This window comes from Rhinopithecus roxellana, chromosome 9 (assembly GCF_007565055.1).
Source record: "Rhinopithecus roxellana isolate Shanxi Qingling chromosome 9, ASM756505v1, whole genome shotgun sequence".
NCBI classification, from domain to species: domain Eukaryota; kingdom Metazoa; phylum Chordata; class Mammalia; order Primates; family Cercopithecidae; genus Rhinopithecus; species Rhinopithecus roxellana.
The window spans coordinates 39466674-39490029 of NC_044557.1; the positions used below are offsets into that span (position 1 = coordinate 39466674).

General features: G+C 41.9%; 1 protein-coding gene across 1 annotated transcript in view; it reads left to right on the forward strand.

Annotated features, from left to right (window-relative positions):
* The window catches only part of XKR4 (XK related 4), a 421681-nt gene that overhangs the window by 256418 nt on the left and 141907 nt on the right, over positions 1–23356 (forward strand). Inside the window, exon 2 of the mRNA XM_030938188.1 lies at positions 8504–8703. Coding sequence (XP_030794048.1) covers positions 8504–8703 — 200 coding nt within the window. The remainder of the gene's footprint in view (positions 1–8503; positions 8704–23356) is intronic.

A 23356-nucleotide genomic window follows, 5' to 3' on the forward strand; every position in this document is an offset into this window, starting at 1 on the left:
GAAGGACACCTACACCAAAACCCCATCAGTACGTCACCATCATCAACGACCAGAGGCAGATAAAACCACAAAGATGGGGAAAAAAGCAGGGCAGAAAAGCTGGAAATTCAAAAAATAAGAGCGGATTTCCCCCTGCAAAGGAGCGCAGCTCATTGCTAGCAACGGATCAAAGCTGGACGGAGAATGACTTTGACGAGATGAATGAAGAAGGCTTCAGTCCATCAAACTTCTCAGAGCTAAAGGAGGAATTACATACCCAGTGCAAAGAAACTAAAAATCTTGAAAAAAGAGTGGAAGAATTGATAACTAGAATAACTAAGGCAAAGAAGGTCATAAATGAAATGACAGAGATGAAAACCATGACATGAGAAATACGTGACAAATGCACAAGCTTCAGTAACCGACTCAATCAACTGGAAGAAAGAGTATCAGCGATTGAGGATCAAATGAATGAAATGAAGCGAGAAGAGAAACCAAAAGAAAAAGAAGAAAAAGAAATGAACAAAGCCTGCAAGAAATAAGGGATTATGTAAAAAGACCAAATCTACATCTGATTGGGGTGCCCGAAGTGAGGGGGAAAATGGAACCAAGTTGGAAAATCCTCTTCAGGATATCATCCAGGAGAACTTCCCCAACTTAGTAGGGCAGGCCAACATTCAAATTCAGGAAATACAGAGAACGCCACAAAGATACTCCTTGAGAAGAGCAACTCCAAGACACATAATTGCCAGATTCACCAAAGTTGAAATGAAGGAAAAAATCTTAAGGGCAGCCAGAGAGAAAGGTCGGGTTACCCACAAAGGGCAGCCCATCAGACTAACAGCAGATCTCTCGGCAGAAACTCTACAAGCCAGAAGAGAGTGGGGGCCAATATTCAACATTCTTAAATAAAAGAATTTTCAACCCAGAATTTCATATCCAGCCAAACTAGTTTCATAAGTGAAGGAGAAATAAAATCCTTTACAGATAAGCAAATGCTTAGAGATTTTGTCACCACCAGGCCTGCCTTACTAGAGACCCTGAAGGAAGCCCTAAACATGGAAAGGAACAACCACTACCAGCCATTGCAAAAACATCCCAAAATGTAAAGACCATTCAGCCTAGGAAGAAACTGCATCAACTAACGAGCAAAATAACCAGTTATTATCATAATGGGAAGACCAAGTTCACACATAACAATATTAACCTTAAATGTTAATGGACTAAATGCTCCAATTAAAAGACACAGACTGGCAAACTGGATAAAGAGTCAAGACCCATCAGTCTGCTGTATTCAGGAGACCCATCTCACATGCAGAGACATACATAGGCTCAAAATAAAGGGATGGAGGAAGATCTACCAAGCAAATGGAGAACATAAAAAAGCAGGGGTTGCAATCCTAGTCTCTGATAAAACAGACTTTAAACCATCAAAGATCAAAAGAGACAAAGAAGGCCATTACATAATGGTAAAGGGATCAATTCAACAGGAAGAGCTAACTCTCCTAAATATATATGCACCCAATACAGGAGCACCCAGATTCATAAAGCAAGTTCTTAGAGACTTACAAAGAGACTTAGACTCCCATACAATAATAATGGGAGACTTCAACAGCCCCCTGTCAACATTAGACAGATCAACGAGACAGAAAGTTAACAAGGATATCCAGGAATTGAACTCAGCTTTGCAGCAAGCAGACCTAATAGACATCTATAGAACTCTCCACCCCAAATCAACAGAATATACATTCTTCTCAGTACCACATCACACTTATTCCAAAATTGACCACATAATTGGAAGTAAAGCACTCCTCAGCAAATGTACAAGAACAGAAATTATAACAAACTGCGTATCAGACCACAGTGCAATCAAACTAGAACTAAGGACTAAGAAACTCAATCAAAACCGCTCAACTACATGGAAACTGAACAACCTGCTCTTGAATGACTACTGGGTACATAACGAAATGAAGGCAGAAATAAAGATGTTCTTTGAAACCAATGAGAACAAAGATACAACATACCAGAATCTCTGGACACATTTAAAGCAGCGTGTAGAGGGAAATTTATAGCACTAAATCCCCACAAGAGAAAGCTGGAAAGATCTAAAATGGACACTCTAACATCACAATTAAAAGAACTAGAGAAGCAAGAGCAAACACATTCAAAAGCTAGCAGAAGGCAAGAAATAACTAAGATCAGAGCAGAACTGAAGGAGATAGAGACACAAAAAACCCTCCAAAAAATCAATGAATCCAGGAGTTGGTTTTTTGAAAAAATTAACAAAATTGACAGACCGCTAGCAAGACTAATAAAGAAGAAAAGAGAGAAGAATCAAATAGACGCAATAAAAAATCATAAAGGGGATATCACCACCGACCCCACAGAAATACAAACTACCATCAGAGAATACCATAAATACCTCTATGCAAATAAACTAGAAAATCCAGAAGAAATGGATAATTTCCTGGACACTTACACTCTCCCAAGACTAAACCAGGAAGAAGTTGAATCCCTGAATAGACCAATAGCAGGCTCTGAAATTGAGGCAATAATTAATAGCCTACCAACCAAAAAAAGTCCAGGACCAGATGGATTCACAGCTGAATTCTCCCAGAGGTACAAGGAGGAGCTGGTACCATTCCTTCTGAAACTATTCCAATCTATAGAAAAAGAGGGAATCTCCCTGACTCATTTTATGAGGCCAACATCATCCTGATACAAATCCTGGCAGAGACACAAGAAAAAAAGAGAATTTTAGACCAATATCCCTGATGAACATCGATGCAAAAATCCTCAATAAAATACTGGCAAACCGGATTCAGCAGCCCATCAAAAAGCTTATCTACCATGATCAAGTGGGCTTCATCCCTGGGATGCAAGGCTGGTTCAACGTTCGCAAATCAATAAACGTAATCCAGCATATAAACAGAACAAAAGACAAGAACCACATGATTACCTCAATGGATGCAGAAAAGGCCTTTGACAAAATTCAACAGCCCTTCATGCTAAAAACGCTCAATAAATTCGGTATTGATGGAACGTACCTCAAAATAATAAGAGCTATTTATGACAAACCCACAGCCAATATCATACTGAATGGGCAAAAACTGGAAAAATTCCCTTTGAAAACTGGCACAAGACAGGGATGCCCTCTCTCACCACTCCTATTCAACATAGTGTTGGAAGTTCTGGCTAGGGCAATCAGGCAAGAGAAAGAAATCAAAGGTATTCAGTTAGGAAAAGAAGAAGTCAAATTGTCCCTGTTTGCAGATGATATGATTGTATATTTAGAAAACCCCATTGTCTCAGCCCAAAATCTCCTTAAGCTGATAAGCAACTTCAGCAAAGTCTCAGGACACAAAATTAATGTGCAAAAATCACAAGCATTCTTATACACCAGTAACAGACAAACAGAGAGCCAAATCATGAATGAACTTCCATTCACAATTGCTTCAAAGAGAATAAAATACCTAGGAATCCAACTTACAAGGGATGTCAAGGACCTCTTCAAGGAGAACTACAAACCACTGCTCAGTGAAATAAAAGAGGACACAAACAAATGGAAGAACATACCATGCTCATGGATAGGAAGAACCAATATCGTGAAAATGGCCATCCTGCCCAAGGCTATTTATAGATTCAATGCCATCCTCATCAAGCTACCAATGAGTTTCTTCACAGAATTGGAAAAAACGGCTTTAAAGTTCATATGGAACCAAAAAAAAGAGCCCGCATTGCCGAGACAATCCTAAGTCAAAAGAACAAAGCTGGAGGCATCACGCTACCTGACTTCAAACTATACAACAAGGCTACAGTAACCAAAACAGCATGGTACTGGTACCAAAACAGAGATATAGATCAATGGAACAGAACAGAGTCCTCAGAAATAATACCACACTTCTACAGCCATCTGATCTTTGACAAACCTGAGAGAAACAAGAAATGGGGAAAGGATTCCCTATTTAATAAATGGTGCTGGGAAAATTGGCTAGCCATAAGTAGAAAGCTGAAACTGGATCCTTTCCTTACTCATTATACAAAAATTAATTCAAGATGGATTAGAGACTTAAATGTTAGACCTAATACCATAAAAACCCTAGAAGAAAACCTAGGTAGTACCATTCAGGACATAGACATGGGCAAGGACTTCATGTCTAAAACACCAAAAGCAATGGCAGCAAAAGAAAAAATTGACAAATGGGATCTAATTAAACTGAAGAGCTTCTGCACAGCAAAAGAAACTACCATCAGAGTGAACAGGCAACCTACAGAATGGGAGAAAATTTTTGCAATCTACTCATCTGACAAAGGGCTAATATCCAGAATCTACCAAGAACTCAAACAAATTTACAAGAAAAAACAAACAACCCCATCAAAAAGTGGGCAAAGGATATGAACAGACATTTCTCAAAAGAAGACATTCATACAGCCAACAGACACATGAAAAAATGCTCATCATCACTGGCCATCAGAGAAATGCAAACCAAAACCACAATGAGATACCATCTCACACCAGTTAGAATGGCAATCATTCAAAAGTCAGGAAACAACAGGTGCTGGAGAGGATGTGGAGAAATAGGAACACTTTTACACTGTTGGTGGGATTGTAAACTAGTTCAACCATTATGGAAAACAGTATGGCGATTCCTCAAGGATCTAGAACTAGATGTACCATATGACCCAGCCACCCCATTACTGGGTATATACCCAAAGGATTATAAATCATGCTGCTATAAAGACACGTGCAGACGTATGTTTATTGCAGCACTATTCACAATAGCAAAGACTTGGAATCAACCCAAATGTCCATCAGTGACAGACTAGATTAAGAAAATGTGGCACATATACACCATGGAATACTATGCAGCCATAAAAAAGGATGAGTTTGTGTCCTTTGTAGGGACATGGATGCAGCTGGAAACCATGATTCTTAGCAAACTATCACAAGAACAGAAAACGAAACACCGCATGTTCTCACTCATAGGTGGGAACTGAACAATGAGATCACTTGGACTCGAGAAGGGGAACATCACACACCAGGGCCTATCATGGGGAGGGGGCGGGGGGAGGGATTGCATTGGGAGTTATACCTGATGTAAATGACGAGTTGATGGGTGCTGACGAGTTGATGGATGCAGCACAGCAACATGGCACAAGTATACATATGTAACAAACCTGCACATTATGCACATGTACCCTAGAACTTAAAGTATAATAATAATAAAATAAAATAAAATAAAGTAAAATAAAATAAAATAAAAAAGAAAGTAAGAAAACTAATGATGTTTCTGTAGACAATGAAACAAAAAAAAAACACAAACATGCACAAAATGGATAAAAATCATAAGCAAATACTTCTAAATGAGCTGAAAGAAAATTTTTAAATTGTGAAAGCTATGAAGAATAATATAAATCAGAATTAGAAAAATTTGTAAAAGAAATAAGTAGAAAAAAGTAATATATGACACAAAGGATGATGGATAGAACTCATCAGTATAGAATTTTTTTTTTTTTTTTTTTTCCTGGAGATGGAGTTTCTTTCTTATTGCCCATGCTGGAGTGCAATGGCATGATCTCGGCTCACTGCAACCTCCGCCTCCCGGGTTCAAGTGATTCTCCCGTCTCAGCCTCCTGAGTAGCTGGGATTACAAGCATGCACCACCAAGCCTGACTAATTTTTGTATTTTTTTAATTATACTTTAAGTTCTAGGGTACATGTGCACAACGTGCAGGTTTGTTACATATGTATACATGTGCCATGTTGGTGTGCTGCACCCATCAACTCGTCAGCACCCATCAACTCGTCATTTACATCAGGTATAACTCCCAATGCCATCCCTCCCCTCTCCCCCCTCCCCACAATAGGCCCCGGTGTGTGATGTTCCCCTTCCAGTGTCCAGGTGATCTCATACTTTTTGTATTTTTAATAGAGAGGGGATTTCATCATATTGGTCAGGCTGGTCTTGAACTCCTGACCTCAGGTGATCCACCCACCTCGGCCTCCCAAAGTGCTGGGATTATAGGTGTGAGCCACTATGCCCGGCCTAGAATTTTATATTAAAAAAAAAAAAGAAAAAAAAGCAGGACAGAAATGAAAACTCAACTAGAAGGGATATGGCACTATATACACACCATAATTAGAAGATGAATAGAAAATGAAGAGGAGGAAAAAATTTAAAATCAAGAAGAAAGTTGAGATTAGAAGGATTCACGAGACTGTTAGACACAGAATAAAGAAGATATAGCATATATAATCAATAGGGGGCCTCCAAGAAGAAAGACAAAGCGATGGATTAGAAAAAATACTGAATGCTATCGTTCAAGAAAAACTAAAAATACACATGGGAACCTGAAGCTACATAATGAAGATACATATCACATTCTTCAGAAAATTGATGCAGAACAGCCGATATCAAGATACATTCTAATAAAACCATAGATCTCTAAAAAGAAACAGAATATGCTTGGGACATCCAAGCAAAAAGATCAAGTAGCTTATAAGAGAATGAATGTCGGATTTCTATCAGACTTTTCCATAAGAACACGAGGCTAGTAAACAACGAAGTGACAGAGGTAAAGTGCTCAAATAAATAAATGGCAGATCTTGGACCTTGCATGGAATATGCATGAATTCTACATCCATCCAGCCTAACCTTTTGGTGAAAAGGTTGCTTGGATTTTCTGCTCCTGCACTTCCTTGCTGTATCCCTGCTATCCTTCGCTCTTGGCATCTGAGAATCTTTGCACTGGGTAAATGCAGTTCATTCACAGACTCTTAAGAGTGGGGACCAATCTCCAACTAAAACTGTGAAACTTTTGGGTCTGTGTAACCAAAAGACCCTATACTCGCCCAAGGCAAGATTGATAACCACATACTGTTATAAATATGCAAGAGCTCAGGTAATATTGTCTCTATGTATGTTTCTTGAGGGATCTACCACAGAGCAAGCTCCAGACAACCAAATACTGTAGAGACATTGGCAAGAGAGCTGGAGAAGTATTCTAACAAGTAAGTGAAGATCGATGATGGACTCTGAATATCACCATTTTGCAACCTTGATTGCAATATCGTCAGTGTATGGTAATGTGCTTCCTGATGAAAGTACACATCACCCACCGAAGACAATCAAACTTAAAGCTGATCAAAATTCTAACACTAATTACCCATTTGCAGAAAACACAAAGGATAGATATGTTAACCACACCATGCAAATACAGTCATTAAAATCAAGACAATGAAAAATACACAAGAAATTTAAAAAGACATGGAAGGATAATTCATGTTGTAAAAAGGACTTAAGATATATATCAAATAATCATCATATGTGGATCCTGTTTGGACTGCATTTCAAACTTAAAAAATTGTGATAATCAGGAAAATATGAACATTGAGTATTTGATACTATTAAGAAATTACTATCTTTATTGGTAAGTGTGATCACAATACTGGTTTTAAAATTATTTTTAATAAAATACTTATAGATGAAATAATGTGATGCCTGAGATTTGCTTTAAAATATTTTGGTGACAGGAAGTAAGTGGAGGTACAAATGAAAAAGATTGGCAATATGTTGATAACTCCAGTTGACGCTTAAACAATACAAGTTTGAACTATGCAGGTCTACTTATAGGCAGATTTTATTCCACCTCTACCACCCTTGAGACAGCAAAACCAACCTCTCCTCTTCCTCCTCAGCCTATTCAATGTAAAGATCATAATGAAGACATTTATGCTCCACTTCAACTTAATGGATAGTTAATATATTTTCTCTTCCTCATGATTTTCTTAATATTTTCTTTTCTCTTTATTGTAGGAATACAGTATATAATACACATAGAAAATATGTGTTGATGTTTATGTTATCGGTAAGGCTTCTAGTCAACTATAGGCTATTAGTGAAGTGGAGAGTCAAAAATTTATATGCAGATTTTCAACTACATTCAACTACTACAAACTGCATTTCAACTCCCAACCCTCACTGTTCAAGGATCAACTGTACTTACCCTGAGTGAAGGGTATAGAGGATGCATTACTTTATTTTTTCTCCCTTTGTATATGTTTGGAATTTTCAATAATAAAAAGTGGTTTTTAAAGGCATAAGAAGGTTTACAGGCACATACATTTTGGTGCTTCAGGCTTTCATTGTGTCCTAGGAGAAACCCCCTCATGAACACTGTTGGACGCATAGAGAAACTGACAAAAAAGAATGTATGTAGACCTTTAAAGTAGCAAACCCATTCTCCAACTAGTTTCCACCACATTCCACCTCACACTTCTTCATATTGCAATTGAGCAGAATGTCTTTATGAGGACTAAAATTGCACTGACTTCTCAAAGTGAGCATTTACAAATATGGGTACTCTTAAGCAGTTAAAGTTGGACTTCAACTCATAAGCCCCCGAGTTAATTGTTTCTTGTGCTTACTTGCATATGGTGGCTTGCAGAAAAGAACAACCCTGGAGTTTGAATTATAAACTATCATCACTCATCTCTTTCTTATTCTCCATGTTTTCTTTCTAGATATTTCCACACAATATACTTAGGTATTCGAAGCCGACAGAGTGGGGAGAATGACAGATGGAGGTTTTACTGGAAAATGGTATATGAGTATGCGGATGTGAGTATGCTGCATTTGCTAGCCACCTTTCTGGAAAGTGCTCCACAGCTGGTCCTGCAGCTCTGCATTATCGTACAGACTCATAGCTTACAGGCCCTCCAAGGTAAGGGCTTGCAATTTGGTTTTGGAATTTGGGGAAAGATTGACTGGCTACTTTTGTCACAATCCAAGGAACTGTCCTAATGCCCTTTGTTGACATAGACCTGCAATATGTCTGCTGTTTTACATGTGTTTTGTGAATGATGCATGATGTTTTCCTACCAGTGCTTCTCATGACTGATTAATTGAAAGACAGGGCATTTTTGCTCTCCAGCTGTCCTCTTAGTAGGAAAAAAATCTTTATGACTTTACACTTGGTCGATATGGGGATAAAGTCAGTCAACTGAGGCTCTCTGGTTTTTATAATGGAATAATTTCCAAAAGTTGCAAAGAAAGCAGTAGCTCTCTCTCTCTCTCGCTAATATACATATGTGTGTACATATGTGTGTGTGTGTGTATATAGTATTAGAGTAATTCCTATTATTTCCTTTTGATGTTGAGAGAGAGAGAGAGAGAGAGAGACAATGAGAAAAAGAGATTAAAAGGAAATGGTAGAGATTACCCTAATATTTAAGGAAAGAAGGTCATATGGGAAAAAAAGTTGTCAATGTTTATTAATATTTACATACTGTGATGTTTTATAAAATGGATATTATTATCAGATTAATATCTTTGTGCTTTCCCATATTTGATGATCTCATCAGTAGGACTATTCCAGTTACAGCAGAGCTTCCAGGCATTTCCTTAGAGCCTGCTACTCAAATCCTTTCTAGAATAAGTTAGCAAGATTAGACAGACTGGTGGGTAGGCAGGTGAATACACGGGCACATGGATGATGGATAAGAGAGCATTTTCTAAGGAAAGCCTTTCCTATTAATTTGTCAATCCTGTAACCAAATAGACGCTGTTAAACAGTTAAGTACTGTAAGGTGCTCGTTTTGTCTGGATCTCAGCAGGGCCTCTGTGCACCCCTCTGGGCACATGCTGCTCCCTTGTGCAAGTTGGGTCATGCTCCAACTTGAGTTTTGTTCTGGTTGGTCTGGGGAATCTCCTCACTGTCCTTATAATTTTTTATGGCATGGAGCATGTTAGTTTAAGCTGAGTGCTTTAGTTTGGGGGACAGAATCAGGGCGCATGTTACCTGTATAGGAAAAGGAAGAGAAAATGTGTACTGGTAGCTGGTGACCCATTTATTCATAGATTCCTGGCCCAACCCTGGTTTCACAATAGAATAGCTTTGGTCCAAGAAGTTTGAGAAGAAGGTCAAAGAGATCCACGATGTATGTTTCTCAACTGCTAGAAAGCAAATTGGGAGAAGAGGAAAGTGGAGTATTTGCACAGAAAAAGAGAAAAGCACGGAGAAGGAAGAAGGCCATGTGAATTAGTTGTGGATGATTGTGTTTCCTGGTGTCTGGTGGTTGAAGACCATGAGCTGGGCATGCGGAGGCTTGGGCTCTGGCTGTCTCACTACCTCACTATAAAACCTCGCACAGCCACTTAATCTCTCTGGGCCCCAGGTTGCTCAAATGTAAAGGTCACAAGTTAAACTGGATGATTTCCAAACTCCCTGACAACTCTATTCAATCTTTGAATCGATGAATTCCCAATAGACATATAATGTGAGGTATATGCTTTAGGAAATGATCTGTAAGCCAGAATACAAATGAAATTGAAAGGCAACATCAAACTAAATCTCTGTCAAAGAATTTAGTGCTCATCTCCAGAACAACTTGGCAACTCCTTAGTACAATTATACAGTTGGGAACTCTGTAGAGGGGGAAAATTCAGGAGCACATGTGCAGGGTTGCAAGTCACCTTCTGATGGCCTGAGGTCACTGAGTGTCTCTACTAGTTTTCTAAAATGTTTGGAAAATTATGGAGAGGTTTTTTTTACAAAGATGATGGAGACAGAGAAGGGAAGGTGAGAGAGAGATCTAAGAAAATGAGGTCACATTTTCAGTTTAAGAACAATACATAAAATTGCACAGAAAAAAAATGAGGAAAATGCAATCCTTGGTCTTCATCAGATTATTCATCCTAAACATAGCAGCCAAGAGTTGAGTTGTGTTTTTTGAGTCTTTGGCTCGTTCCTGACATCTAGTGTCCCCAGCTAACCGACTAAGCTTGACACATATATGTCAGGTGTACTGTAGGAGTTGAATGCCACACCTCGTCCTTAGCCAAGGCAAGCCTTGCCGTCAAGTTTCAGAATGGCGTAGGGAAACTATGTTCTGTTTCACTCCCAAGGTGGTCGAAAGACAGGTTGATCCAAATATCACTAAGGATCAATGCAAGTCATTGAGTCAAGAGGAGGAATAAGCCCACTACCTTGATCTTATTGCTACTGATTTTTAACAAGGGAGGTGGGTAGACAGTTGTGTTACAAAACGAAGAGTGAAAGTATCTGACAGTAAAAAAAAACGACAAACCCTCCAGCCAAGGAAGACCAGCCCAGGAAACACCATGTGATTCCTTTTGCATTTTGAAGAGAAACCTGTCTTCAGAGGGATGGCTTCTAAATACCCCTCTGCTGATAGGTGATCCCACTTACAAACAAACCAGCTGATAAATTAAATTGATGTGAATTCTAAGAACAGAGCAGTTTCCCTTTAGGAAAAGAAAAATAAATGTAATAACCTAGTTTGACATGTATTTTCCAACACCTTCAATGGTTAAAAAAAATTATTGGGATTTACATGTGAAAACGCAGCCCTCTGCTATGAATGTAAATAACCAATAGGCATGAAATCTGTAAAGGATTTGCAGATAGCTCTGAATTAAAATCTCTAAACCATTCTTATTTACCAGGGAGAGAATGATCACTCTGCATGTGACTGTCTAAAATTACTGTTTTTTAGGATAGAAGGAAAATTGCTCTTTAAACCCAACTTCAACCATCCACCACTCTCTGTAGTGTTTTTAAAACAATAAGAAAAATCAGACAAGAAATATGACATTTTATAACTGATGCTAGAAATTGTATTATCTTTATGGAAGCTGGGTAGCCCTAGAACACTGTCAGCTGCTGTGAAAACCTTTCTGCTTCTCCTTCCTTATGGAGTCACTTAGTCAGAGGAGCCTCCTCATGCTGGAGGCTGACAGGCTCAGGGAGAACTGTTGGAGCATAATTGTTCCTCCATTTGCACTGGCCCAGGAGGGACAGTTTGGAGTCTGTTCTGAGAGCAGGAATGAGGGTAAAGCTGAGTCTTGAACCTGAACATCCAGCTCTTCACACTCCACAGTCACCTTGGACATATTATAGGGCAGCAGCTGCTCTCCACGGGATCTGGGATGTCCCAGAGCCAGCTCCCTGCAGAGTGTAAGATACACACCAGGAGGCCTGACTGCACGCATGGCTGTACCTGCACAGGGTAGTGCTCTCTGTACTTCCAGAGAGTTTCCAGTTTACATGCCGTTATGGTTTTCCAATCCCAATCCCATATCCTCACGAGGAGAGAGGGAGAGGGGAGAGAGGGGTATTGAGAGGGGGAGAGGAGGGCAGGCAGGAAGGAAAATGGGATGGGGAGAAGGAGGGAGGGAGACCCCACTCGACAGTGGAGATGGACCATGGCATTTCTGTTAGTGTCCACGTGGAGGGCGCTGCCCTCTACCTGTTTAGTGAGGGCGCCAAAGATGCTGAGGAAGATGTGGTCTGAGGCCTGTCAGTTGTATCTTCAAGCAAAATCTCACACTCATTCATTTCACCGCATTTCTACTGTGCTCCCCCGCCGGACCACATACACCCCCACCCAGACTCCTGTGGCTGGCCCACAGTTTCATCCTCACCCCTGCCCTCTCCATTACCTTCTCCTTGGAGTGATCCTAGAGCCGCTTAGATTCTAATCTAAACCACTTCAGTGTTCCCCTTGACACTCATTAAAATTAAACAAGATTCCTGAGCAAGTTCCAAGGCCTTTGTGTCACAGCCTTCTCCTCATTAGTCACTGCTCTGCAACCACGCTGCACTCCTCTCTCTTCTGAAAATGTTCCCATTTCTCTCCCACCTCCAGGTCTTTGCACCTGTTATTAACCTCTCCAGAATATTCTCGTCCCCTCTCTCTTAGCCTGTCTAGTTCTTACTCGTCCTACAGAATTCAGCTTCACCTCTTCAGAGTATCCTCAGCTTCACCTCTTCAGAGTATCCTGTCCTAACTGCTCATTCACGTTTTTATTTCCACATTAGTATTTCCTCAAGGTATCCTGAACTTCAGCCCCTGACCTCAGGCAATTTTCTTATTGTTGTTAAGCTTCAATTTGCCCATGAATACTGAGGGATAATAATAGTGCTAATTCATAGGGTTGTAGAGATTAAATGAGAGAGTACACACAAAGGATTCGGCAGACCCTTGGCCCATCGCACAGGGCTTCTTCAGCTTGATCTTGCAGAAATCTACTAGGGAATCTTATGGAAATGCAAATTCTCACTGAGTAGGTCTCAGATGTGGCCTGAGTTTTAGAACAGGGAAGTTTTAGAATCAGGTGAAGAATTTGATGTCATGTGAAAACGGGAAAAATAGTTCAAATTTGAGCTCATGAACCCTGAATTAAGGGGTGTGTGTTAGAAAGGGAGTGCAAGAAACATTGTGAAGAGAGAATGGTCAGGTCTTTTGACGGACAGAGCATGGACCAAAAGAGACCGAAGCTTGAGTCCATCTGACTGAGAGAGAACCTGGTGACAATAAAACCAAGCAGGTCAGCAGGAGCAGCCACTTAGGGAGAGAGCATTTTAGACATTTTAAGCCTGAAATGGTGGAGGACAATCAAGTTAAAAAGTCTTCAGACTGCAAAAAACAAAGACAGCTTAAGATAAGTAACCCAGAATTTCAGACCTCCATGTCTGTCTAAATGACCCCAGCAAAGGTAAAAGGTTCATGGTCCGAGTTACCTCATCGGGACTTTTTGATGACCCCAAGAACCTGTAAAATGAGCAGTCAGTTTTAGTTTTGTGATTGTCATATTATGAATAGTTTATTTTGGTTGCAAAGACCCTTGATTGGCAGAGAAGATACCAATTCATGTACAGACAGCTGCCCACAGCCTTCCTCAGCAATACAGTTTTGCTCAGAGCTCCCTGGGGTCAAAGGGTGTTCTCCCCAGAGCAGCCTGGAACACCATGTAGAATAATGGCACACGGTCGATGTTCACAATGAGGGTATATAAGCCACAGCCCAAGCTGCGTACAGCACAGTCACCTGGCCGCACAGGGGAACCATTGTGCGGAAATAATGCTTCCTTGTAGAGGAACCATCTAAGTAAAACAAACAAACAAAAATCTGGCCTTCACTAGATGAATTGGTTGAGTGCCAATCTGCCAGCCTAAATGTTTCTGCTTTTTCCAGGAGGCTTTCGTTCTTTGTTTCCAATTGCTACCTTATCACTAATGGCAAATCTCATCCTACACCCTAAGTGTATTTAGCTGGGATATGCTGAGTGAGTTACCAAAAGATGTCATCCCATAGGCCATGTATGTGCCTAGGAAAGCTTTACCGAACAAAAACAAAAAACACCTACTTCTCATTCCTTCATATTCCAGAAAAATATGAATAAAACTCCTTTTGCTAACAGTTTATCCTGAATACTTTGTTAAAGGAAGAGAGGAAACGGGGAGTTGGAAGGGGTTTCTAATTATCCCTCTCCTGTCTTGCATCCCATGAGGCTCCACAGGAAGTTAGAAGTAAAGTTGTCTTCTAATATCTGGCAAACACTGTTACCTGCTAACCAGGGTAACCAAGAAATACCTGAATTGTGAAAAACACCCCATTTGTCCTCTCCTGGTGAGCACTCTTGAGACCTCACACTGACTTGCAACTTGCCCCACCTCATCGTGAAGTAGGTGGAGACAGGTCCCAGCCAACTTTAAATGACCTGGGTTAGAGAAAATCCCAGTCACCCCCATGCCCAAGGCCTTCCTCCCTTGCCCCACACCACTGTCTTCTAATGTGCCTGCCCCTACCTCTGGATTCTGTAGATGGGGAAGAGTGCAGACGAGAGTGCCAGTCTGTGAGGGGTCTAGGCTCCAAGTCCCTCTGGATCTGCCTCCTCTGCAGGTGCTATTATCGTAGTTAATTAACACATTTATTGAAAGCCTGTTTGTGCATGATGGTGTGTGAAGCTCTGTGCAACATTTATTTGTACTAAAGAAGTTCACTTTTTACTAAAAGTTTATAATGTGACACTATAAACAACATGACAGAACATATTTAGAAACACCCATTTACCTGGGTGCATTCTGGACTGAGTGGTGCCATTTTGTAGAAGGATCAATAATTTAGTTTAATTAGTTAGGTTAATTAGTTTAAAATGAGAGAGGAGCTTACAGCACTTCCAGCTCACCTGCTCCGGGAAGGGGCCAGGCAGACTCTGCCTGAGCAGCCCTGTGTCCATCGTCAGACTGTTCTGATGGATTGAATCACACAGTTCCGATCGGACAGTTCTGACGTCCTTGATGGTGCTGGAAGGAGCAGGAAGGCAGCATCAAGGACATCTGCCCCCGCCCCACCTGACGCGCGCAAGTCTTTGCTCAAATCCAACTTTGCCCAGCCCATTCCACCCCAGGGTCCACTGCCTCAGCTGGAAGGATGCTCATCAGTGGGAGACTCCTACGGGAAGAGCCCTTCTCTCCAGCTCCGCTCAGGCCATGCCCTACTCCTTCTGTAGGGTGTTCTCCCTGATGCCCCCAGGACATTGAATATTCATGCCAAGCAGGTTTGTTTTTAGTCACCAGGCAGAGTTGTCTTCTCAAGTTGAGCTATGCACTCAGCCAGAGTCAAGTTGGGTGTCTGAAACTGTTTCTTTCAATGTCCTTCTTATTGTTGGTTTTGTTTGTTTGTTTGTTTGTTTGTTTGTTTGTTTCGTGAGACAGAGTCTTGCTCTGTTGCTCAGGCTGGAGTGCAGTGGTGTGATCTTGGCTCACTGCAACCTCTGCCTCCCGTATTCAAGCAATTCTCCTGCCTCAGCCTCCTGAGTAGCTGGGATTACAGGCTCCCGCCACCACGCCCAGCTAATTTTGTACTTTTAGTAGAGATGGGATTTCACCATGCTGGCCAGGCTGGTCTCCCGACCTCAGGTGATATGCCCACCTCAGCCTCCCAAAGTGCTGGGATTACAGGCTTGAACCACCATGCCCGGCCAATGTCCATTTCATTGTAAACTTAGGTTTGCATTACATAGTTTAATTAGTTGGATTAATTAGTTTAATTTAGTTTAATTAGTATTATTAATAGAAAAGCTGATGAAATATACTGTGAAAGGGAGTTGTTTCTATGAAATGTACCTTGACAGCTTTTGAAAAATTGGGTAGGACCAGAGCAAAGTGGTGTGTTTAATCCGGTTGCATCACAGCCGCAGGACCCCTGGGAGGACCTTTTGTCTGCCCTGGGATGTGGAGCATGACCCTGCAGCCAGCTCCACTCCCTCGAAGCCTGCTGTGCGCGCTGCCTGCCGCTGGCCCTCCAGGCACCGTGCTCACTAGGGTGGCACGCACAGTCTTCAGTTGATCCAAACCACTGGGCTTTGTTGTTGTATGGCAGATCATTAGCTGCTGGATTTTGCTTTTTGTGATGATGTATGAAGTAGCATACCACCCCAGACCAGGAAAGTAGAACGTGTTAGATATTTTAAAAGAAGGGAGCTGGAGGCAGTGGCTCATGCCCGTAATCCGAGCAGTTTGGGAGGCCAAGGCGGGTGGATCACCTGAGGTTGGGAGTTCGAGACCACCCTGACCAACATGGAGAAACCCCGTTTCTACTAAAAATACAAAAAAACTAGCCTGGCATGGTGGCTCGTGCCTGTAATTCCAGCGACTTGGGAGTCTGAGGCAGGAGAATCGCTTTAACCCGGGAGGTGGAGGTTGCAGTGGGCTGAGATCACACCATTGCACTCCAGCCTGGGCAACAAGAGTGAAACTTCATCTCAAAAGAAAAAAGAGAGAGAGAGATTTAGATTGAGGAATGGGCGGCACAGGTGCTGGGAGGGTGAGAGGATGAAAAGCCATGCCCATGAAATCAAGAGATTTCGCAACTGAAAGAAGAAGCTCTTGTCTGTAGGGCTAGAGGAGTGAAGGCAGAGGGCTCAGACCTCTAGGGAAAGCTACTGCCTGAGGAGTGCTGGGTGACAGAAGGGGTGCAACCTAGCAGCTGCGGGGACTGCCATGGAGCCAGCCAGGCAGCGAGGGAGTGGGGCTCACCTGGAACATTCCTGGCACAGGCCGGCCGCTGCTGCCTCCCCTGGGCTGGGACGAGGCTGGGGCCGGGAATGCCAAAAGCAGCGGTGGGCTGGAGCCAGGCGCTGTGGAGGCCCAGTGACAATAGGATGCTGATCTGTAGAGGAAACCAGAAAGTCTCTTCTCCTCTCCTGCCACCTTCCAACCTCCCACCAGTGCCACCTATTGGCAGAAACTACCGGACTGCCAGTCAGTCAGGGAGTCCGGAGAGGGGTCTGCAGAATCCCCCCTTTCGGGTGGAGGGAGCTGGCACACACTCCCCATTCTGTTTTGTGGCTTGTGTCTGCTCCCAGCTGAGAAACTTGATAACCAAGCTTGTTAAAGCTATTTCTGAGTAACAGCTGGAGGTGAAGGCCTGAAAGGCCATGGCATGAGACAAAGGCAGACGCTCTAGATCATGGAGATTGTGTCATGAAAATGCCCAGGCAGCCAAGTCTGGCAACGGACATGTCCTTCCTTAAATGTGTGACCACAGACCTCGTATGGCCACTCAACATTGTCCAGCAAGCCTACCTTATGTCCCCCTTGAAATTCCCTTTCCTGCTCCAAAATGAATTGCTTCCTACTTTCTCTGGTGGCCTCACATTCCAACTGACTGCCTTTAGTATTCTTAACCTGACTTCAGCAAGAAAATAGAAGCAATAAAACAAGAGCTATTTTATTTCTCACCCATATGTCCTGCCTTTCCTCTGAGAACATGCTGCCTCCCAGCTAAAGTCCATCTCTTCTACCCTGGAGTCCACTGCCACCTGCTCAAGCATCCTGTTCGTGGAATTAGCCTCTCTCTCCCTATTCTGCATTATCAGTTTTTCCTTGCTCCTGCATCACTGCCATCATCACACAAACAAACATGCTGTAATCAAGAAAAAATGGACCCATGCCACCACCCACGACCACATTACTTTCTTGCTCTTCACAAACTGTGAAACATTCTCTTATCCTCTGTCTCCACTTTCTCACTTGCTATCCTCTGTTTTTATTTCATAATTTTTAAACATTGTTTTTAAGTATAACATATATACAGAAAAGTACACAGTTGTGAGAAACTACTCCCAAGGTCAAAGGAAGAGCATTTTCAGCATCACAGGAGCCCTGCTCTTACCCGCTCCTTGCCTGTGTGCCCGCCATTCTACATGTGATCACTATTTGAAAAAATTTGTTTTGCAGGTTTTTGACCTCTATATAAACATACATTAGTGTGTGTGTGTGTGTGTGTGTGTGTGTGTGTGTGTGTGTGTGTGTGTGTGTTTCTGGATTCTTTCATTCAGTGTTGTGCTTGTGAGATATAATTCCATTTTCTCACAAGAGAAAATGATGTAACCCATTCATTTTCATTGCTCTACAATAATTTATTGTAAGAATAAATCTCTGTCCGTTTTGTGGTTGTTGATAGACACTGGTTTGTTTTCAGCTTAAGAGTATTATGGTTAATGTTACTGTTGAGTGTTTTTAATATGTCTTTAATACACGTGCACACCTATTACTTCTGGATTCATACCTAAGAGTGAAATTGTTGAGTCATGGGGCACAGACAGGCACACTGAATGTGAGTAGATGACGCCATAGACTTTTCCAAAGTGCTCGTACCAATTTATATTCCTACCAGCAGTATATGTCTGGAGATTGCTCCAAATGCACTCCAAAACGTGCATTGTGAGTCCTCTGAATTTTACCCATGGGTTAGCATCTCAACGTGACTTTAATTTGCGTCTCCTGATAATAATCAAACTGAAAAGTATCTTTCATTCTTCTTTTTCCTCACCCCCGATCCAGTCCATCAGCAAGTCCTGTCTGCTCCACCTCCAAAACACATCCCAAATCCAACCACTCTTTGCCGCCCCCGCTGATAACACCCTTTCCAAACACCAGCTCAGTTACCCTTCTCTAGTGAACTGGTGTCTCCCTTCACCCTTTCCCACAGCGTACACACCATACAGCAGCCATAGCGATGTGTTTTGTTTTTTATTTCTTTTTGTTTTCTTTTTGTTTTCTGTTTTTTGAGACAGTCTCACTCTGTCACCCAGGCTGGAGTGCAGTGGCACGATCTCGGCTCACTGCAACCTCTGTCTCCAGGGTTCAGGCAATTCCCATGCCTCAGCCTCCCAAGTAGCTGAGACTACAGGCACACACCACCACACCCGGCTAATTTTTATAGTTTTAGTAGACACGAGGTTTCACCATGTTGGCCAGGCTGGTCTTGAACTCCCGACCTCAGGTGATCCACCAGCCTCCCAAAGTGCTGGGATTACAGGTGTGAGCCACAGTGCCTAGCCCACAGCAATCTTTCTATCACTTCACTGCTCTCTTTAAAATTCCCTGGGGACTTCTTGCTGCAATTAAATGAAGTACAAACTGCTGACAGGCATGTGACAAGGCCTCTGCTGTGCAGCCTCCAAGTCTCCCTGCTCTCCCGCCGGCTCCTGCGAGTCCAGCAGCTCTGTCTGGCCATCCTCTGTCTCTGAGGCAGGCCCTGGCTGCTGCCCCATCAAGGACCCTGCATTTGCTGGCTCATTGCCCTTTCACTCCCCCAGGGCTTCACATACCTCATCCCTCTCCAATCAGGATGGGACTCCAGCATCACTCCTAAAACACACAGCTCTTCCCCTTCCAACAGACACCCCCATCTACTTACTCTGAGTGATTTTCTCTTTGGCCATTTGAAATTCTATTCGTCCATATGTTTTATTATTTTTCTCATCACCTTTACTACAGGGTGAGCACCATGAAGCAAGGAGTACAGGAAAAGGCCTATAACATGGAAGGCATTCAAAAGGCCTCTGACTGAAGAATGATGGCAGATTTTTACCATCTTCAGAAGCTACTTCAGTTTGTATTGGCTTTTCAGTTGGACTAGCCAATACAGACTGCTCACAAGTTCCTGTGGGATGTCATAGTGTTATTTTAGATAGACGAAAAGACACAATATAAGTTCCCCTCCTCCAAATACTGTATTTGTAAAACTTCTACATATTTGGAATTTTTAAAATATTAACTTTTATTCCCTATTACACATACTATTAAAGATAAAATAGAAAACCCAAATATGCACAAAGGAAAAAGTATAAATCACTTTCCTGCCACTCAGAAATGAAAATCTTGGCTGGTTATGGTGGCTCACACCTATATTCCCAGCACTTTGGGAGGCCAAGGCAGGAGGATTGCTTGAGGCCAGGAGTTTGAGACCAGCGTGAGCCACACAGCGAGACCCCATCTCTACCAAAGAGAAAATAAATTAGCCAGTTGTGGTGGTGCATTCATGTAGTCCCAGCTACTTGAGAGGCTGAGGTGGGAGGATCTCTTGAGGCTGCAGTGAGCCGAGACCATGCCACTGCACTCCAGCCTAGGGCACAAGCATGATGCTGAGAAAGAAAAGGAAAGGAGAGGAGAGGAGAGGAGAGGAGAGGAGAGGAGAGGAGAGGAGAGGAGAGGAGAGGAGAGGAGAAAGGGAAGGGAAAGGGAGGGGAGAGGAGGAAAGAGAGAGAAAGAAAAAAAAAGAAAAGGAAAGGAAAGAAAGTAAGTAAAGGGAAGGAGAGAAGGAGGGAGGGAAGGAAGGAGAAAGAAAGAGAAGGAAAGGGAGGGAAGGAAGGAAGGAAGGAAGGAAGGAAGGAAGGAAGGAAGGAAGGAAGGAAGGAAGGAAAAGAGAATAAAAATCTTGCACCTAAGAAATAATTAAAAGTAATATTTTGTTGCTTATCTGTGTAAGCTTATTTAATGTTTTAATATATTACATTAAAATAGAATCAATATTGGATACCAGTTTGTATCCTTTTTTAATAAAATATCACAAACATATATGCATAATAATATATATAGTTCTTCATTTTTAATGACCACATAATATACCAATATATGGATTATCCTTTTCTTTTTGAGTAATTTTCTATTTCTGAAATCATGAGTTATATATATTTGCTATAATAAAGAATGCTATGATAAACATATTAAGACCTAAATCTTAACTGGCTCCACTGGCACGCGTCTGCAGTCCCAGCTACTCAGGAGGCTGAAGCAGGAGGATTACTTAAGCCGAAGAGTTCAAGGCTAGAGTGAGCTATGATTGTACCACTGCACTCCAGTCTGGGTGAAAGAGCGAGACCCCCATCTGTAGGGAAAAAACAAAACAAAACAAAAACACTAAATCTTTGCAGCAAGCTTTAATTATTTCTTAAAAATAAATACCTGAAAGTGAAACTGCTGGATTCAAAGGCAAGCAGGCTTTCAAAGATTTTTATTATATAATGTCAAACTGGTCATTCTGATGACTATGAAGAGCTCTGTACCATCTCAGGTTTCTGATACAAATGCTCAGGAAGTCAGTGAGGTCAATAAAGGTGACAGAGGTTGAGCATGGGGCAAATCCCCTGAGACTTAGGAAAGAGCTCTTAATAGTGGCTCCTCTGAATGTAAAGGGCATCATTCTCAGAAGTGTTCTCATTTCTTCCCTTGTTACTTTATTGTATCCGCCTTCATAATAAGCTTTGTTAAATCTATTAAGTAGCAGTAGTTTGTTAGTGATGAAACAAAATTGTAAGAGCAGCTTCATCAGAGACTTAATTTGAACCAAAATTATAAGGAGAGTAGACATAAGCTCCTCAAAACACTTCACAAAAGTCTGACCAATGAGAAGTTGTGAAGAAGCAAACTTAGAAAAATTAGGAGAAGCAGCCCCTACATTGGAGCGTTGTGATTTTTTTCTTTGTCTTTCTAAATATATTTCATTTATCCAATAGCACTTAGTGCTAAGCCCTCAGGAGATAAAAGAAAGATGACAGCTCCTCCCTGCCAGGTGCTGGAAAATTCTGTCGAGATGCACAAACAAGCTTGGCAGCGCGATGAGGCCAGCACTCCAGGGCACTCGCACATTCCTTCCCAACTCAGTGGAACCACATACTCAGCACAGAGCAGGCCATCCTGGGTGTTTGTTGAATAGAAGCAAGAATGGATGCCTGGTATGTGACAAGGCCCTATGCTAGGCAAGACAGATACAAAGACACAGCCCCTGCTCTCCAAAATTTCAGTCTAATGGAAAAGAAAGACCAAAACCTTATTAGAAGTCAATGTGCTGTGTCCTAGTGGTGGTCACTTTGAGGTCCTTTGGTGACACAGAGCAATCTCATATGCAGAATGGTACAGGGGAAGCAGCAATGCCATGCTATTGATGTTTGAAGGGGGAGGACGCCAGGGAGTGTGGAATCAGGAAAGTTTTTGTGAAAATAGTGGCCTTTGAGCTGGGCCACAAATGATGCCCAATACTTTGTCAGGAAAAATGATATTCTGTAAGGAAAAGATAGTAATGTGAGCAAAACCAGACTGGGGAGGCCGCTGGACTGGTCTGTGCCTGTGTCTGTGCAGCAATGCTAGTGATCAGTCTCCACAAAGCAATGGAATTGCTGATGTTATTGACAGCACATAATTAGATTTATTCCCAACACTTGAAAGAGGTGTTTGGTGTCAGAGTAAATCCTTGCATATATGCTTTTTAAAGTACCACAACCTATTTTCCTGTATTTCTGACTTTTGAGTCTGTCTTTGCATTGTTCAGTACTTGGGATACTTGGGAATATCAGTAAGTAGATCAACAAAATAGTAAACCACTAGTCTGCTTAATCAATACATTCATGGAGTTCAATTTTAAAGACTCATCACCAACAACTTCATAAGGAGAGAATCACAAAACTCACATGGCGTGTTGGCCATATGGCTCCACTTTATTTAAAAGTGTTGGCAGAATAAATGATGGGTGTCATGGGGGTAATGATATTATTGATCTCTTTATTTCACATTCGGTAGTCTCTGAGTCATGGTACCACCCCAAGTTATACTTAGAAGAACAGAAAGAAGCTTCTTCTACTTATCATTGATTCAAGTGCTTGAAATCAGCTCTATGGTATATCAACCCCCAGCACAGCTGTGAATAGCTTTGAATTTGAATCATTTTGAACATAATATGAAATAAGGGGCCTATTTTTAGGTTCTACTTAATTATCTCCAATAATCAAGCATAAATCTTGGTATTTTTCCACTCAGTATTTCTCCTCTCTCCTGCCTCTCCTTCCCTCTGAGGTATGGTGAGCACACAGGCATGTTCAGGCACAGGGAGAGGAGCTGGGTCATGGATGTAGTGGACAGTGTAATTAGTCACATGTGCTATGGCTATGGGAAGAGGAGAGCTGGAGGAAAGATCTAGAGCAGTCAGTTCAATCCAGTTTGGAACAAAGAAGCATCAATAAGAACCTGTCTGCAAGGAATGGTGCCCCAAACACTGGCTGCTTGTTGGCCTTTCCTGTGGTGTCTTCTTTTGCCAGCCTCTAACCTCCCCAAATTTCAGTAATGTGTTAGCACTTCACACCTTAAAGGAAACAGAAGCCCACATTTATCTCCCATTCACCTGACCTTTAGCAGTGTGGGAACTTACAGCTGATGTTTGCTTTGACCGAATATCAACACACTGTAATTATTATTTCTAAACACTAAAAATAACCATGTGAATGGTAAG